This window comes from Larus michahellis, chromosome 9 (genome assembly GCF_964199755.1).
Source record: "Larus michahellis chromosome 9, bLarMic1.1, whole genome shotgun sequence".
NCBI lineage: Eukaryota > Metazoa > Chordata > Aves > Charadriiformes > Laridae > Larus > Larus michahellis.
Window position 1 is genome coordinate 36,775,128 of NC_133904.1, and position 19,086 is coordinate 36,794,213.

At 40.1% G+C, this 19,086-nt stretch overlaps 2 protein-coding genes and 1 non-coding gene across 7 annotated transcripts; 1 reads left to right on the plus strand and 2 right to left on the minus strand.

Moving 5' to 3' along the window:
* Positions 1–1,662: 1,662 nt before the first annotated feature.
* MAGT1 (magnesium transporter 1) lies at positions 1,663–19,027 on the minus strand. Of its 5 annotated transcripts, XM_074600401.1 has the most exons (11): positions 18,898–19,027; positions 16,519–16,599; positions 13,019–13,188; positions 12,067–12,184; positions 10,591–10,731; positions 9,946–10,086; positions 9,523–9,612; positions 7,004–7,067; positions 4,901–4,975; positions 4,393–4,483; positions 1,663–3,192 (listed from the first exon to the last, which is right to left on the minus strand). In XM_074600401.1, exons 3-11 carry the CDS (start codon positions 13,186–13,188, stop codon positions 3,177–3,179), a joined length of 906 nt encoding a protein of 301 aa, XP_074456502.1. In that variant the 5' UTR covers positions 16,519–16,599; positions 18,898–19,027; the 3' UTR covers positions 1,663–3,176. The 5 variants fall into 5 exon arrangements, with proteins under 5 accessions (XP_074456502.1, XP_074456504.1, XP_074456500.1 ...); XM_074600403.1 differs by lacking the exons at positions 16,519–16,599; positions 18,898–19,027 and adding an exon at positions 15,832–15,977; XM_074600399.1 differs by lacking the exons at positions 16,519–16,599; positions 18,898–19,027 and adding an exon at positions 14,294–14,423.
* On the minus strand, positions 15,682–15,797 carry TRNAL-CAA (transfer RNA leucine (anticodon CAA)). The gene is made up of 2 exons: positions 15,760–15,797; positions 15,682–15,727 (listed from the first exon to the last, which is right to left on the minus strand). It is a non-coding gene; the product is annotated as a tRNA-Leu (tRNA).
* COX7B (cytochrome c oxidase subunit 7B) lies at positions 15,759–18,416 on the plus strand. The gene is made up of 3 exons (XM_074600405.1): positions 15,759–16,153; positions 17,542–17,666; positions 18,218–18,416. Exons 1-3 carry the CDS (start codon positions 16,117–16,119, stop codon positions 18,290–18,292), a joined length of 237 nt encoding a protein of 78 aa, XP_074456506.1. The 5' UTR covers positions 15,759–16,116; the 3' UTR covers positions 18,293–18,416.
* Positions 19,028–19,086: the final 59 nt, after the last annotated feature.

Consider the following 19,086-nt stretch of genomic DNA (forward strand, 5'->3'; position numbering starts at 1 on the left):
CACTGATGGCTGTCCCATTGCCTGCCAAAAGGTTTCAGTTGTTCTTACCCTCATGTCTGAATGTGTATCTTAATCACACAATTGCCTATGTACAGTCGGCCACATGGACATCACCACCCAAGGGATTAATTAAGGTCATTTGCACAAGCACCAAGTCATACACAGCAGATGCAGAGCTGAGCACAATTTCCATCTTGCTGGAGGACTAAGCAGCTCTGCCCCTGAAGAGCACGTGCTTCCGAAGCATCTCTGTGAAAGACTTATCTGCAGGAATGCCTACTAGGCACCACCATTATGAAGCATGCTCTGCGCTGAACACTAGAGTGGTTTGAAGACAGGAGCTTCCAGTAAATTGTAGATAACACAAACCCTTACCTAGATTAATCCAATTAGATTTACTGTCTTGCTTTGGGCTTACCTCAGAGAGCTCCCTGAATTATTCCTAGCTATTATCCCCAAAATAATTTTTAAATGCACCACAGCCCCTACTCAAGAGCAGAAAAAGCAGTAGTCTTTGAGGCCAGCTACATTAACGAAACCACACAGTCCATTTTCAGCTACAGCATAGAGCATTTCCTCCTTTTATTATAAGTGTTCTCTAAAAGGTTAGCTTTTACAGTACTTCTGAGCTCTTGAATGACTCACTTTCTAAATGAGATGGCCTCATCAAACTCCCAGTTTTAGCATACCAGTTCTCAAATGCATTGTCTCTTCCACCTTTGTACTAACTAGTTAGTGAGATGCACGTGTCAATGGTCCCAAAGAATCACTTTGGGTACTAATTATAGCTAGCCATTACCTCTCAAGTGCTGCACAAGTTAAATCTTTCTAGAATTGCATCCTCTCTAAATCAGCTACAGGTCCTTGCAAGCACTCAAACTTCCTTTGCTCCACTATCACACTTGTTCCGTCCTCCATGCACTTCAGTTTCAGCCTAGAGAGCAGAAAAACTGTTGGAAAAAGTAAGCATTATTTTCATTTCATATGTCAGCATGGAAAAAGAGAAAAACCCAAAACTCTTAACCTCTATACCACCTTAAGTGGAAGTCAACGTGTCTCCACCATCAGTCAGCATGATATGCAACTGTCTAAAGTTAGTCAATAAATAATTAGATACTTTATCCTATCCCTCTAAAAAGCATGTACCACGCCAGAAAACAAGTCTGAACGTTTAAGAAAAAACATTACAACTTTAGAATGAGATTTGTAAGACTTTTACCTGCATTGCTAATGACTGAATTACAACCAACCTTAAAGTTTATTGGAAGCATTGTACCAACAGGGCAGGAAAATAAACAACAGGCATAGTAGTCCAGAGATGTTCCAGGCAAATCTACAGCACTAATTAGATTCCACCTCCAGAAATGCTATTAGTGGATCTGTCTAGGACTCCAGGAAGCCAAGCTTTTCACCTCAGGACAGCTATCAAAGACAAGTAAAATCCATGCAATCTTCATGCTGTTAAGGTGGCTACCCGAGAAGACTTCTAGTATTGACATTTTGGGCTGTAATTTCCCACATAAACATGCTACTAACACAGTCTACTCAGCCATACTGAGGTTATTTGCTATATACACATTTTTATTAACACATTGAAGCAACAGTGGAAGAAACAAGGTTGGTTTGTTTTATGCTAAAGTTCAAAAGACACAGGAGCATGGATTAGACTAAAAAAAATTTTATTGAAACTTGTCCAAAATCCAGTCAGGCACACCATTTATCCATTCCACTAAGGCTTGTCATTTTGTATGGCATAGAAAAATGAATCTCAACAAGTTGAAACATCAAACAAGTAAATTAGTGAAGTTAAGGCACTTGAAATATGTGTTAATTTAGCAAAATTGCATAATAATAACATTCTACTTTGAATGATATAGTCCTTTCCAAGAGTCAATCTAAAGCATCCAAATTCTATAATGCCTTGACACAGGGGAAAGGGAAAGCAGGAGACAGAAGTCTCATCATATTTTCCTCTGATTAGTAACCTCCAAGGCTGGCCACAGCCTATGGAAAGGAAGTATTACTGAATCACACTGCAAAGATTTCCTGTAGTGCAGGTGCTGAACTACACAATGGTTTGGGCTGAGGCACAATGTCTTCCACTCAAGAATCCTTAAGGCAAAGTATCTTTGTCAGGCAAGAGAACCAAAAGGAGAGAGCAAAAGGCACATACATTCAACTGTAAGGCTAACAAATCTTTCCTGGGGTAACAATATTTATCCTGGGATTAGATATCTCTGCCCACTCCCATATCCTCCTCAAGGATAAAAACTTGGGAGAAAATAAATGGAGAATGCAAGAATTTACATAGTGCCCAAAAATCTGATACTTGTTGGTTTGTCAGGGCTTCGAGCAGTAACTTGAAAGCCACTTAGCAACCTTTAATTCATGCTACAGATAGCTAGTTACCTTTGGAGCTTTGCTTTTTGTTTTGGAGAGTGTGAGTGTTGGTCAGCATAACAATATTTTTTTGTCTCTGAGCAAATGTTTAAAACGTAAATGTTGCAGTTTCAGCATTTGGCAAAGAAAGTTTTTAATGAATAATTAATTAATAATTAATAACTCTGTTCTACCTGTTTAAAATTCCCCCTTCGTCTGTGAAACAACCTCTCGCATCATACAGCGGTTAATCTCAAAAATGAGATACAGCTCTAGAATATGCACATTCCACACTGGAATTCGGAGTATGCTCCAAGGGTTGCACACAGACTGAAGGAAAAGATTTCCAGGTACATGAAGATGTTTTCTCAACCATGAAGAGGCATGACAGAGAAGTTATTGTCACCTGCTATGCACAATCAGGAAATAAAGTGATAAATATTTGAGGGGAAAAAGAAACATATGGAAAACAGATTATCCCATTGAATTTAAAGTATTGTTTCTAGCTAGTCTACAGAAATGTAGTTCTAAGCATTAAATTCTGAATTTCACTAGAAGTAGAGCTGTTTAAGAAGATGTAAAGCTTATGAAAAAGAGATTGCATCTTAATACTCTGTGTCCTTCAGAGCAAATTGCTTCTTATATTTAAGGCACTACATGTCATCTTTGGTTCAGTGTTTAACTATCTCATTCAGTGTAAAGAGAGGTAGCACGAACCACACGCTTTTAGCTCTTCCATTCCATTACACGCCATTTCAGGGTCACCGTCTTTCTGATGTTACAGATTCCGGAATCCTTTAACTCATTAGGAAACTGCAGGTACAAAATAGCAAACGTTCTTATTAATTTTATAAGAAACAAAAGGTGTGCAACATTCCACTTAGCTTTCATATATCCCGAGAAAATCAGAATGAGAAACTGGCCCGGATGCAACAACAACATAAGCAGCTGTGGAGAAGTCACTTAAAAGCGAGTTTTCTAGTAACTCAGAAGTTACGATAACCACATCTTACCTACAAAGTTAGCAGAAGCACATACGACCATTGCATAGACCAGAATAAATGCTGACAAGCTATTAAACAGGGAATAAGTTCAGCTCTCTTCTGGTCTTGAGAAAAGTCTTCATGAAATAACAAACTTTAGTGTTTAGATTTTTTTTTTTTTAAAAAATGACTTCCCATAGAAAGGGGGTAATATTTGCCTACGGGATTAGCCTTCCAGAAAATTAAACTCATTGCAGAAGCTGAAATGGTTAGAAGCTGGTCCCTCAGCATGTATTTATTCCTTCAAAATGCATAAAAACATGTAAAAACATGTTTTACGTGTAAATGTAAAAACACAAAAGATATCTATACCAGTCATATATATATTAAGCAGTCAATTAGTAGCGTTAGACTCTTTACACAAGCAATCCCAAAATATACGCAGCTTTAAAGCATCAGCCATCCTCCTTGTTCTTACAAATAAGGATTAATAATCAAGATGTATGGATATGGAGGAAAAGTAGAAAAAGAGACACTTGTTTTCAGTATATATTGGCTGAGATATCACTACAAAAATAGAAACATTTTATAATATGTAATGGCATGAATAGGAGAGTACCAGAATCTTTCCTTTGTCCAGACTGAAAAATCGCAACATCCACCAAATACCATTATTTCTGGTGATTATATTGACCAACATGGCCACTCATTGAGAAGCAAGTGGAACATTTTTAAAGGAGTACTTCCCACCAGATTAGATTTCAGAAATAGGCCCTTTGCCTATTTCTCCATTCTGGTTTAAATTAATATTACCAGACAAGGAGACAGAAGTCAGCAGCAACAGATTCATTCACAAGCATACAGTCCAGAAGAAAAAAAAACAAACACAAAAACCAAAACCAAACCTATACTGCTCTCAATCTTTAAACCCTCCTTTGTGTTTACCCACCTTCTTTAAAGAAGGCTATGGCGTTGTACCTGTATTGCAACGCACAGGAAAACAATGACTGAAGTGGCAAAAGAGACATACCTGTATGGGTAGCCATGGTATTTAGATCTGAAGACAGACAGCAGCCAGCTGAAGAACAGCACCACCAAGCCAATCCCAGCAATACACATGACTGTAAGAGATGCAGAACAAGATTCTGGTAATTTGACAGCTGTCTCCAAAAACACCACAGTGACTGGAAGCTTCAAAAGCATTCTGTAATGTTTACAGATTAGGTCAGATAACACCTCTAGAGTTACTGTAAACCAATTTTATACCATTGCTTTAAGAGAAATTAAGTCCCTTCTCTCCCTTACTAGCAAAATGCTGCAAAGCATCTTTGTATCTCCCCATTTCCCAAAAGGGCTTTGAGTTTATCTTGCAGTTTGCTAAGCAACTCCAAATGCTGCCAAAAAAACAAACGATTCACTTCTGCTTAGAGGCGGGAAGTGTACAAAAACCAACAGTGCAAAAGCATTTCTATTAAATAGTATATCAAAAGTCTTTACTGAAAATACCTTCTCTTAGAAAGAAAATTATTAGTACTTACTTTTTCTTTTCCCCACATCCATGTCCGAAGTAGCAGCTTCGTGGAGGAGTACCATTCCTAAAGTAACACCACCATCTATGAATGCTAGTTAAGGCTAAATTGACAAAATACAATAGACTCAATACACTCATTCCTAATCTTGTAAATTCAGCTCCCATGCCATACCTGGGACGTTAAAACTCAATGGAAAAATTTAAGACTTCCCAGCTAAACCAGCAAATATGGGGGGAAAAGGCAAATAAAAGGTATTCATAGTCAACTTTTAAGAGACAATAAATACAAAGTTTAAAATATAAACTGGAAAATATAGTAGGTGGTGACACAAAATTAAAAACATGCATTTATTATTTCAGCTTGTCATGAAACAGCATTCCTTCCCAGAGAGCTCAGTTCACTCCTACTGCTGTTCTACCCCACTGGAAAATCCCAAAAGGAATTCAACTTCTGTATTATACTCAGCTAATAGAATGAATAAAATGCATGCAATATTTAATCTACAGGATCTCTTCCAAGTAGCAATATTTCAGTCTTTTATAATTCTTCAATTAAAAAGAATAATTAAAGCTTGTGAATGAAGCTTAAGGAAGCACAGACAACTTAAAAGGCCTAACATTTGCAAAGAGTGAATCCTAGCAAAGCAGAACAGTGGAACAAAATACCAAATTCTCAAAGATTTCATTCCATTTCATGATAGAGGTTCAGTCCCAATCCTCCGGAAAGGAGAAATACTTAGCACTGACTGCAATGGGACCGTTAAGAAATCTCCCATTTCAGATACAGTCTACCTTGAGCACAAGAGAAAAGCGACTTCAGCCTTCGGGAACCTTGCCAACTCCTACTATTTTAAATGTCTGCAGCGACTGGTAGATTGGGTCTGTAACATGAAGGATTGCAATAACACAAGTAAACATCTACAAAAAAGTTTCTAGGTTGAATTTGACTGAGCGCATCAGAAGTGCAAGAATAATTAAAAAAAGATCAGAAGTCCCCTTCCAAATGGACATTTTAAGTTAAAAAAAAATCCTTTATAATGAATACACAGCAAGAGAGCTGAAGTTCTTTTAACACCAGCATATTTAAACATCAATTGCTTACTTTATATTATTTTATTACAAAATCCCAATGTTTCACTTGCTGAAATTTGGATTTTGAATAGATAAAACAAGAAGAGAAAAGGAGGAAATCACCAGAAGTCACTCTGTTAAAGAACACTGGGTTGCAACAGAGACTTGTTAATCACTGTCAAGCCGTGAAGAGGACAGGCACTTTGAATGAAGTTTTGAAATAATGTGCCTGCAGTAAGTCTGCTATACTTGTGTACTATAAAATGTAAACAATTTGGGACTGTGAAGCTGCAGGAAAAAAAGACACTCTCAAATAAAATAAAAAATCCTGAATAAAAGATAAAATAATGCACAGACTGACACAGGTGACAAGACAAGAAAGAAAAGCTTGAGTCAGAGATAACTGAAGTTGCAGATGTTGGGTCAAAAACATGTATGTGGGAACATAAGAAAAGAACATTGAATTTTAGAGTGACTTACAACTCTTATGACTCCAAAGAAACATTTTTATACAAATGAGACATGCAAAAGCTCTCAACCTGCAAGTTTCTGCTTGCCTGTCTTGATGGCATAATACTGGCATGGAAAAATCCTGAATCCACAAACGAGTGGAAAGATTAAAAGTAAAGAAGGTAAGCAAAGAAATAAAAGAAAAAAGATCAGTAATAGAGGAAGAAATTAAACACCAAAGCAACAACTAAGTCTGCCAGATTGAAAGAGACAAGAGACACGCACAGAGGAACAGGGGCTATCCTGAAGAATCTTATGATTCCACAAAGATCCACATCTTTAACACTGTATTAATCTCAGTCATTAAGCAAGGAAAAAGGTGGTGAGAAAGCAGTAAACATTTTTCTATTTAAGTTAAATATCACTGGCATAGAAAAAGCGTAACTGTTAGCACAGAAGGCTCTACAAGCTTCTGCATCAGTATCAGGTGACAGTAACGAGCTTGACAAAGTAGTCTCATAGAAAAAGCAGCTGCATAAGCTAACAGAAAAATCATCACCAACCACATGCTTCTCAGTAGGAAGGATACTAAACAGAAGAACAATGTGTGTTTCTGCCACAAATTGGGCTTGGCTGCTTCCATGGATATAGTTCTGTAAGAGACAAAGCATAATTGAATTTAGAAAAGACTGGAGTCAACTTTGACTCAATTACCAACATCTATAGAGCTTGGAACTCGGTCTCTTTCAGTAGACAGAAGTTAGAGCATGAACAATTTCATCCATTGACTATGGATTTGAGGGGGGAGCTGTGTCAGTGTCAAATATCCTTCTTTTATTAACATGCACAATCAACCCAAAGTATCATTCAGATTATAAGAAGTGCAAGTGCAGCTACAACCTTCATGGTCCAGATCCCCTGTTCATCAGGGCAAAATACCATAATTATGGCCTCCTGCACCCACTGCGATCTGAATCTGATCCATTCCCAGACTTGGATTCTTAGGTTACATACGTTGCTCCTCTGCTTGTGAGCCCTACTCACTTGGTTCCAGAACCAAGCATTTGACGTCTTTTTCATGGCATACCAGGAAAAGGAACATCATTACCAATACCATCGAAGCTTTATTCTTCAGTCTCAAAAAGGCTTAGGAATGATGTAAACAGAAGAAACTAAAGGAAGTGTTTTCAAGAACACATTTAGAATATGAGAACTTCCTCTCAGTAAGTTGGCTTAGTTTTATTTCCATTAATAGTAACCAACTGGGTTAACAGAAAATTTGAAATTTGTGAGAGAATACCATTTTTTTAATCCCTTATGGGAAGCTTTACATCACTATGGTTGCGTTGTTTTATTTAAGTAGGAAAAAAAGTCTGATAAGCAGATCCACTTTTTATGGAAAAATAGAGGGCCTTACCCACCTAACTGGGCCTGAAAAGACATTTCACCAAATTAATTCCCTCCTGAGTAAAATACATGAGAAAAGCCAATATGTGATGCGTAAGCACCTGAAGAGATGCAGTGCTCTCAGTACATTCTGACTACTTCTACAGTGTATCTCATTTTGTATTATGTACAGAGCAGTAAATTTCAAGTGATGTTAAAACTGATTTTTCCAAAGAATGACATTTCCTACGTCTAAGGTCACTAGACATTAATTTACCTTAAGAATCTTGAAGAAAGATGTTTTTATATGGAAGTCATTAGATGGGTGTATGAGCTAAAATGACCAGCTTAAACATGAAATCCCCAGGCTCAGCAGGACTGTTTAACATGGAAGACTCAACATAAACACCTTATTTTGCTGCATGGCAATTTAGAACTATCATGTCGCTTCAGAACTAGGGATACAATATACATACAAGATAGAGGATGGCAAATGTCACAGGTAAACAAATGCTGAAGAGAAGACATGAAAACAAATAGAAATGGTTAAAAGACACACAGGAGGTCAGAGAAATGGAAGAGACCAAGTAATTTAAATTAATCTACCCTCAGAATAAAAGCAGAGAGCATTGTCATTGTGCTTCCTCCAAGATGTATCACTTTATTTACTTTTACATTTTGGGGAGATGGAGAATTGGAAGGAGAACAATAGGAAGGATGAAAGAAATGCTCACCTTAGATTCTGAAGCAAGATGGGAACACACGCACACCCCCCAATCCAAACAACTTGTTAGCAAATAGTTCTGGTTACTCTGTATGCTATCCTTTTTACACTAGAGCATTATTTTAGTACCATCTTAGCTTTCTGTGATTACTAGAATAATCCAAGTTCCTACACAAAAAGACCTTGATCTTTCTAGGTATTAACACAACAGAAAAACCTCGAAGTAATACTTTGGAACCCATATGTCCCATTGCCAGCAGAGCACCATCCATGACTGCTGTCTAATGCTTTACTGCATGGAAAGCACCTCAAGCAGTCCCTAACATGAAACTGAACATGCTGCTAGATGGTAAATTAATCTTAATATTTCTCAGATGATTAAGAATTGCATTTCTCATTCTCTCTCTTAAAAGTTTATTACTGAGCACAGAAAGTAAGACACCTAAAAAACCCTTATGCAACATTTGCCCTTACTCTTAGAACATCACAGAACTAATGCTACCATTCTTTACAGAATTAATGAATCATTGAACGGGCAGGAAGGTCATTCCTACCAAAAATGGAATTCTAGGTAAGGGCTGAAGTTATCACAATGCAATTACACAACAGAGCACTTTGTTTTGGATTAAGATCAGTATTTTGTAATTTCTTCGAACTAAAGCAAGAGTTTTCAAAAGAGTTTCTTCTTGGCTTAAAGAGAAGAAAAGGATAAAGCTAATTGGAAGAAAATCTAAATCTTGACTGGAGCTCTAACGCTCCTGCCTCGCACAAAACACCACCACTCTTTCACAGGCATATTTAAGAGAAGACAGATCCTCTCTGAACTAATCAACAGCTCTCTGATTTGCCTTGCTCATTGCAGGAGTGGTTAGACTCACTGACTTACAAAGAAAGAAGGCAAGAATAGAATTTGCACTCTGACTTGCCTCTTTTAGTATACCCCTTATTCTGTAGAAATACAACAAAAATGTAGAAAAGAAAACAAAGAAAAGACTTACCACTTGTCCTGTATGGGGATTCTTATGAGCATAGGGTGGACCTCTAATGTGGTTCCACATTTGGCCTGATGTCATTGCTAACACAAAACACTGAAAGGAAAAGAAGAAACACAAATTAATAGGGACTTTTTTATTTTATTTTTTTACCCAATTTCTTTTCATTTCATACCAAAATGTACTGGTCTGGAATACAATCTTAGACTAAGTATTGTCCTACCTTTTATCTGTATAAAAGGCATCCAATCAAGCATTAACTGAGCTGAAAAGACCAAGACCAAGTATTATCAGACTACCCAAAAGTAAAACTAAGTGCACCTCGTTTTCCTCTAACAGGTTTAAGCATCTTTAAATAGAAAGACTTTTAAAGACTTGAATTGCTACAAAACTCATGACAACAGGTAGACAATAGTTATAATTACTCACCAAAGCAGCAAACGCCCAGCCAGTTTTGTTGTACAGAAAATCCAGATTGCTTCCACGCAAATACACGAGGCCTCCGACAACAGCCAGAAGCAGTCCTAACATCAATGGTCCAGCATAGTTTGGTGGCCTTATCACACGAATCTAAACAGGTATTTAAATTATTTTCCCTCAATGGGATTATACATCATACCCACACTCCTGCTAAAAAAACCCACGATATATTAGAGGGGAGGAGGGAGCAGGGGGGAATAATCAACACACATACAAATTTTCTATATAACACATCTGACTTGGGAAGTAAGTAATGCTTCTTCCCTCGTTACTGTAGCTTCAGTTTTATACACCTTTACCCTACCTAATAATTTAAAGACTGTTTTTCTTCCATAGGAACAGAAAAGGGAGAAAGCAGGAGATGAGTTTTACCATCTTATCAAATACAGAATTACGCAAAATATTAGAACACAGAATGCAAGAAAACTTAAAAGATGTTGTCGTGCCACAATTCGATTTTGTAGACAAGAAGTATTTAGAGTATCTGAGAGCAGATCGTTAGCCACAGAACACAACTGAGGTATTTCACAGCTGAAATTACACAGTAGGGGAGTGCTGCGGAGGTGGTGATGGGGAAAGTCTGTATATACTTACATTGACATCAGTTCTGTCAGCCACCCAACGAGCAAGCTGTTCAGCTGCAAAGCCACGCACCTGAAGTTCGTACGTGTCACCCCTTTTAGGCTTCCCTTTAGCAGGAAAGTTAATGAAGGTTGGAGCAGAATTCATGTTTAGCTGTATTTAGAAAATTCACAGAAGATACAGCACCATGAAAGGCCTTTTTAGTAAAACATTTCTATTCCATTTGTATCTTGCAACATCATCACTACATCAATCAGAAGAAGTAAGTATTCAGTAAATAGATTTCACTGGCAACGACTTAAAAAAAAAAAAAAGAGTAGAGACAGCACACAGTAGCTTGCATTTCTGTACTTCATAAAAGCTATCTATATACTCCTGCAATTTCCATTCTGTGTTCCATGCTTTTTTCTGCTTTTGGTATTGAGAAACAAAATTTTTTTAGTGCCGTCACTATCCGTCTTAAAAAAAATTGTTACTTCTGAGAAGGCTATTTTTTTTTTTTAAACACCATTGATCATGCTTTCTAAAGCGATTTACATTTCTTTGTTAGTACTCAGATCAATAGCTATCAATTCAAAATATTCAGACCAGCTAAGAGGATATTATAATAGGTAAACAAAAGTAGTTGTTTATAAAATGTAGCTCTATGTTTTCCTAACACTTATTTTCCCATAGCATTTCAGGTTTTTTTTTAATCTGTTTCTTCTCTAAATACTACTTGGAGAAGAGAAATCTGCAAAATAGGAATACATACAATAATCTATAAAGGCTGTAGCTTGATGAATTAATTTTTGACATAACACTACAGGAAAAGTTAAGAATAATAATAAAAGACAACCCTTTCCCCTTCTCCAGTCAAAAGGCTTCCATTTAATAAAATACCATTGCCTAAATTGTGTAGCTTTTAAATAGAGATGAGTATCTCTTTAAAAAAAGAGCTAAGATTTGCAAAACTATAATGAACTATTAATGTGGTCTACAGTTGCAAGCATACATGCAATGTTCTCATACATTTAAAAAAAATATGGTTACATATTGTTAGCAGAAAAGCAAAATGACTGGGTACTTGAAAAAAACTAAGTTAAGACACATTGAAAGCCTAATTTATCATTCTCTAGTAATATAAAAATTGTAATAGCTGTCCCTAACAACATTGGTGCTTTCTATCTTGCCTCTTCATGTATCATAAAAGATTTTCTTAATAATTACACTGTAAGTTATTATAGGAGACAAAGTCAGAAAAACCAGTCAGAGAAGCCAGTTCACTCCTAGTGCCTATTCCAGATTTGTCAGTTCTCTTAATACTACTGCCAACATGCTACTGCCCTCTGCTCTTCTCCTCATATCTTCCGAGTGGCAGCTTATAACTTTTCAATTATTTCTTTAACCATTTTAACGCTAAGTTTTGTATATATCTTTGCCTTCTTGCCCTCAGTCTTCAAACCATGAGTTAAAAATAACATTAGAAGAGAAAAAGAAAGACATTACCATCTGAAATACATCTGAGCCTTCATCAAAATCTACCATAGCAAAAAAAATCTTGTTGGTAAATGCACTGGAATATCGCCAGGAGTTTGCCAGAATCTGGTATTCCTCATCAGCTTGCCTGTAAGACACACAAAGTGAGATGCTGTATCATATGTTTGTCCAGAACAAAAGCTATAAAACAGCTGAGGGAGCTGTAGCCACCCACCCCATTAACAGGTGCATACCACATACCCCACATTAATTTTCTAGTGTTAAAGTTTAAGGCCAGACACTCATCTTAATCAAGGGAAGCATCTGGCACTTGCAAGGGCAAGTTTTGTTGAGTCCATGAACACAAGCAGTGATCAATTCTAATTGAAATCTTAAGTGGAATCCAGCAGCTCATGATTTACTAGTTAACACAGCATCAAAATGGGCATAGGTGTGCCCTCTTTTCCATATCAGAGGATAAGAAACCAATTAATTTCAACTAAGTATAAAAATCACCTTTAGAGACCACTGACACCTCTGGATTAATACAGGAAGGCCATAATATGGTTAAGGATCCAGCACATTATAATTGTAAATAATTAAGTGTCAATCAACATATTAATTAGCAGAACATTTAGACTGCCTGGACAGCAGTAATTCTACAAACATTTTTTCAGCAGCTCATGCCAGGAAAGTTGAGTTTACACCCTCTGTTTCTCCAGAAGCCTATCAGCATGAACATTGTCCCTGCAAAGCCACAATTATTTTAGGAGGGAGATAAATAATTAAGGGCTATGTTGTTTTCTTACATGCATATTACATATATATTCCCACACGTTTAATTTCAAATATAAACCTACTATAATGTACCCTAGTATATTCCTCCTACATACATGAAAGTTTTATCCTGTTCTTAAACTTAATTTCCTAAAAACATATGATGACTTCCCATTTCTAATTTAGGACTAAATTAAGCCCATACTTGCATACAACACACTGTCTGTGAGGCTGAAGAGCAGTGAACATCACAATCACTGAGTAATTTCTGGGTGGTGCCTTCACAAGGCGTCGAAATTTGTCTCCATTCATTCGAATAACGGATCTCTTACTAGCCCACTCCATTAGCTGGTTCACTTTTTCTGATAACACCATCTGAAAATAAAGTCAGAGAAACACTGATTTTTTTGTTGTTTTTTTTTTCCTAGTCTCGCAGTACAATCTTGAAGGTTTTTAGATTTGACGTAACAAAGAGCCGCACTGTATTTCATAAGAACACTCTCCACATGATGCGATACTTCATTAAGATTCTTGAAGGCATTCACAGATCCTTCTGACAGTCATGCTAATGTTATACATTTACTTTAACCACTTAGTAATATGCATGCTTTAAGCACTCAGTCTTTAAGCACTTAGTATTACACATGCTGGTGAAGACTATCAGCTCACTAGTACTTTTTCATGTTGCTAATTGTAAGATTTCTTTTATATGTACAAACTGGCCCAAATCACTCCTCAGTATTTATTTGATGCTAAGCATCACACTCTTTCAGATTTCAAAACTTGGTGGAAGCAGAATCAACACTAGAGATGGAAGCACCAAGGAAGCGAGCTCAACACCTAATTTTCAGCGTTGCTGGAAAAGAAAAAGGATTCAGTACATATCTGGAGAACTGAAGAGCGCTCAACACTAAGCTTTTCTTTAAAAATGAGCCAACCAATTCTATAACATTATACAAATAAGTATTAGGTAAGTGACAAACCCCTAAATGTCACTTTTATCATAAAATACTTCTCTACTCCTTATTAACACCCTTCTTCAGATAAATACTTTAGGGTAAATAATAAACTACTCTTCTTTGACTTACAACTGACACAAGTACATAGAGGGACATGTTCAAACCCTAGGAGTCAAATGTCCGGAAATAAGGAACACCTTTGGAATTATAACCAAAAACAGCCAGTCCACCCACTCTCCCCCTCCACATCCCACACAGCAGAAGACAAGAACGGGAAAGCCTGGGATTAAACACGCACGAAAATAAAAGAGAAATTAGAACTCAATGATTCTAAAACGCTAAATGCTCCGCTCAGCCCTCAGGCGCTCCCGCGGGCTTCCCCTCAGGGCCTGGCTGCCGCTGCCGGGGGCGGCCGAGCCTCAGGCTGGGGGAGGCCCACGGCCGACCCAGGGTGGAGCCAGGTCGCCCCAGCACCGCGACCTGCCGGGCCCCAGCCCGCGGGGCTCCCGGCGGCACCCCACCTCCTTCCGCTTCTGCCCGGCGGCGGGCAGCCCGCCCCAGGCCAGCAGCAGCAGCAGCGCCAGGCCCGGCAGCGCCGCCATAACCGCCCCGCTCTGCCGCCTCGCGCCTATTGGCGGGCGCCGGCCCACGGGCAGAGCAGCCCCGCCCAGCCGCTTCCTATTGGTGGCGGTGCCGGCCCGCGACAGGCCGCCGGTCTCTGATTCGTTAAACCTGCCCCCAGCACGGGCTGCCGCTAGCCTATAGGAGCGAGGCAAGCTGGAGCCATGCGATTGGTGGATCCCTGAGGGAGGGTCTGAGTGCCGCGCCGCGCCGCGCAGAGGGGGGCCGGGACCCCGGGGAGATGGCGGTGGGGGTCTTCCTTCATCGCCCACATTCGAGAGGGCGCCGCGGCTGCCCTGCTGCAGCCCTACACCTTCAGGATACACCCAGGCTTTCCTCAGCGCCTGCAGTTATTCAGACGTTGCGAACTGCTACACAGCCGCAGTGTGCTGGAGGTCCCCGAGGGGGGCGGCTCCGTTGCGCGGGGCCAGGCCTCACGTCGGTAAGCCCCAAGAAATCAAAAAGGGAATCTAGAGTAAAACTCCAAGGAACTTAACCGGTAGCTCCTCCAAAGGCGTGCGTTTGCTTAGTTTTAAACGAAGCAAGGGGCATGAAGATGATCACGTGCTGGAGCACCTCTCCTATGAGGACACTCTGAGAGAGCTGGGGCTGTTCAGCCTGGAGAAGAGAAGGATCCAGAAGACCTTGTAGCTCCTTCCAGTACCTAAAAGGGCTACAGGAGAGATGGGGAGGGACTTTTTACAAGGGCACATAGTGATAGGACACGGGGTAATGGCCTCAAACTGAATGAGGGGAGATTTAGATTAGGTATCAGGAAGAAATTTTTCACTCTGAAGATGGTGAGCCCCTGGCCCAGGTTGCCCAGAGAAGCTGTGGCTGCCCCATCCCTGGAGGTGTTCAAGGCCAGGCTGGATGGGGCTTGGAGCAACCTGGTCTAGTGGGAGGTGTCCCTGCCCAGGGCAGGGGGCTGGAACTGGATGATCTTTAAGGTCCCTTCCAACCCAAACCATTCTATGGTTCTATACATGCAAGTGTATTCCTGGGTTGTGTGTTAAAAAGACACTTAAAATTGTACTCGGGGAAATCCTCAGCTGGTGGGTAATGGGTTACAGGCTCTTGAGTGTAATTGCCACAGAAATGTGGTTTTACTCCTGCTTCGTTTTTTATTTTTCTATTCGGGGACACGTACGTTACAGAAATTATTTCTGGCGCCGCGCAGAATGTCCCTGCAATTTCTGTTTGCACTAAAATCTGTGTCTATAGCTGTTCAGCCCTTGTATAAATTTAAATTCCCACAGGGGGAAAAAAACACAAATAAAAAAAGTCGTGTCAGAAGTGGGATTCGAACCCACGCCTCCATACGGAGACCAGAATACCCAACCCGCCACGGGAAGGCGCAGAACGCCTTGAGTCTGGCGCCTTAGACCACTCGGCCATCCTGACACTGCGAACAGGGAAGCCGCCGGCAGCTTCTTACCGCTTTCCTCACGGCAGCGCCCGCCTCCCCCAGTCTTTTGTGGGGTGTTCCCGAGTCTGTAAACGGGAGAGGGGCCCCTCTCTTCCGACTACGGGGCTTCCCCCGCTCTCCCTCCGCCGCAGCGAGGAGCCGCCTTTCCCCCGCCGCCGCGCGGCCCCGTTACCCACAGGCCTCCGCTCGGTAGCGCGGCGGCTCGGCCACTTCCGGCGCGGCCATTTTGTTTTTCACCGCTCGCCAAGGGTACCGGCATCCCGGCGGGGGCAGGGCCGTACTTCGCCTGTCAGCATGTTCCCTGTGGCAAAGGCTGCTCTGAACCTCACCGGTAAGCAAGGAGGAGGCTCTCTGGAATGCAGAAGTGCTGGGGGTGTTTCTCGGGAGTAGGCGGTTTCGTCAGGGGGTCTCCCCGCGGTGGGGTGCCTTCCCTGTGAGGGCTGTCCCTGAACAGTCGTGAGGGCAGCTGAGGGGCTGCGGGCGACTCTCTTGTCGTCCTTCGTCTGCTGCTTTTTTTTTCCTCTCTTTTTTTCTGCCTCTCTTACCTCCTAGTTGTTTTTACTTGAGCTGACCTTGCGTTCCTTTCCTCGGTGCTTTTTATCCTCGATGGTAACTAAAGGCACGTCTAGGTCTTGTTACCTGAGGTGTCAAGGTAGTTAGTCAGTGACCAGCCTTCAAACTCAAGGGTAAAATTACCTCTTCAGTGATAGACTCCCCAATGCTTAACCCAGCCCTTTCAGAGCTGATCCTGGTTTGTGGTGTCCGAGGTGCGTGCACCTAAAATAAACGAGATTAGCAGTGTTTCTCAATAGATATTCAAGCTTCTTTTTTCTGCTTAAAAAAAAAAACTTATGCAGCCTCACAGCATGCTAGGGATGTAGTAGATCTTCTCTAGTTGTGTTTGGGTAAATGTGAACCACTGGCCTGATAAAATACTCTATTTTGTAATGTTTATCTCTATGCACAAATCGCTGTCTCATCAAATGTACACAATTACTGAACAGTCTCCATGTTTTGAAGCTGGTGGTCTCATTCTTAATCCTGTTTTTTCCTTAATAAGTATACCTTTTATACGTTACATCTACGTACATCATACATCCTGTCATCTGAAGATATCCTCCTGCATTTCATTCTCTATTATTTACCTTATGTGAAGGCCCACGGTTATTTCCACTTCCTTCTTCACCTCCCTCCCCTCCCTTCAAAAATCTTGAAGGGAAAGGTGTTACCGATACCCACTATCTTCAACCGCTTAATCTGATGCTGAGCTTCATCCTGAAAATGCTTGTATTAGGTACGCATACTGACAATATAGATATTTACATGCAAAAATCTGAAACTTTTAAGTACTAAACAAAATATATTATTAGAGAAATAGTAATACTTAAAAGTGTACTTCAACTTCCACACTGAGGGCCCGAAGAAAACATATTAATGAAAAAGATAACGTTGAGGATTTTCTTACTGGAATTAGACTTCAGGAGTAACTTTCTGGAGAGAAATTGGGAGAGCTGAAACGAAATGCAAGGCTTTCTGTATATCCAAGTTCTGGAATCATTCCATAGTTCTAAGTCCAAAAGATCAATTTTTTTCAGCTTTTCATAAAGTCTTTCAATGGTTATGCTTGCCTCTCCAGTGATGGGAGATGAGGCTTGTGAATGGTTTGAATGTATATTTTAGTTGATTTCTGTACTTCTAATTCTCTTTAATGTTCATTAGCTCGTGGCATTCGGCATACTGCAGTAAGACAAGCTCATCGCAAACATGAGCCTGACTTCCATGATAAATATGGAAACCTGGTACTCCTTGGTGGAGCTGCAGCTTTTGTTACTGTATGGGGATATGTAAGTTGTCCTTTTTTTTCCACTGTTCTGTTGTGACTGTAGCTGTAAACTTGCAAGCTAAGTTTCACAAGGGGTTACTTGTTTGAAATAACTTACATGGCCAGAATTCAGGAGTTTTTTATTTAAGTCAATAGTAATGTGATAGAAATTAAAGTTGTGCTAGTTAATATTCTGATGTTGAGTTGTTACACACATTTCTGTGTCTATTGCTTGATTTTAAAATGTAGTAGAAACACAAATGTTCTCTATTTTACCCGCAATTTCTAAGCTATACAGGTAGAGGTGTTAGCAGAAAAATTTATAGATGAAAATAACAGTATGGTGATGGGGTTTTACATTTGAGATTCTTTGTTCAAAAGCTAGATATTTTGAGATAGAAAATGGAGGTATTTAAATACTATTCAATATAAATATATTCCACTTGCTTTATTAGAAGATAAGATGTCATGTTCTAATACAAGAAATACAAACCAAGAACAATAGAAATAGTCCTCTATAGGAAGGTTTCTTTGATTTCAGAGTTAATAATCTTGATTTTTATCCTCCTACAGGTGTTAACACAAGCTGGAATTGAGTGGGGCTTGTCACCTGTTGGCAGAATCACTCCAAAAGAATGGAGGGAGTAACAGCCTTTGCTTGTAATAAACTGGTCTAAACTTTCACTGAAAAAATCACCATGTAATGGCATTTGTTCTCTGATACCACTTGTACAGTGGCATTCCTGGTCTAATAAACATACCTAGAAATCTCTCTGGCTCTTCTAGGTTTCCTCTATGCTCCGTGTCTGCTGCAGTGTAAGAAATGGTGTAAAAACTCAAAACAATGAAATCCTGTTGTAGGTGGTCCCGGTTGTTCCTGTGAGGGTCGCTGGTGGATAAGGGACAGATCCAAAACAGCACAGAATCATAGAACTGCCTAGGTTGGAAGGGATCTTTCAGATCATCCAGTCCAACCATCAACCTAACTCTGACAAAAACCACCACTAATCCAAACCGTGTCTGCCAGCGCCACATCTGCCCGTCTTTTAAATACCTCCAGGGATGGTGCCTCAACCCCTTCCCTGGGCAGCGTGTTCATGAACCCTGTTCTACTCTGGTGCTGACAGATACAGTCCATTTTGCTAGATGCGTGCGCTTCAATGAACCTCACACGCACTCCCACCGCAGAGTTCACGTCTAATGGCAAAGTTTATGTTTTCTGTGGAGATCCCATTTTTTTACAGTATCTTTACCTCTTGAATCACTGCAAATAAGTTGCTTCTCTCAGAGGCCTTTGGGCGTCCCGAAGAGCTAAAATGAGTGTCCGAGCCGCTCCCCCGCAGCGGGCAGTGTCTGCGCGCGGCCGCTCGCTGATGTTGACGGAAACGTGATTTTTCCAATTAATTTTGGTATCATCAAGTCGCCGTCACGTGCCCCGCTGC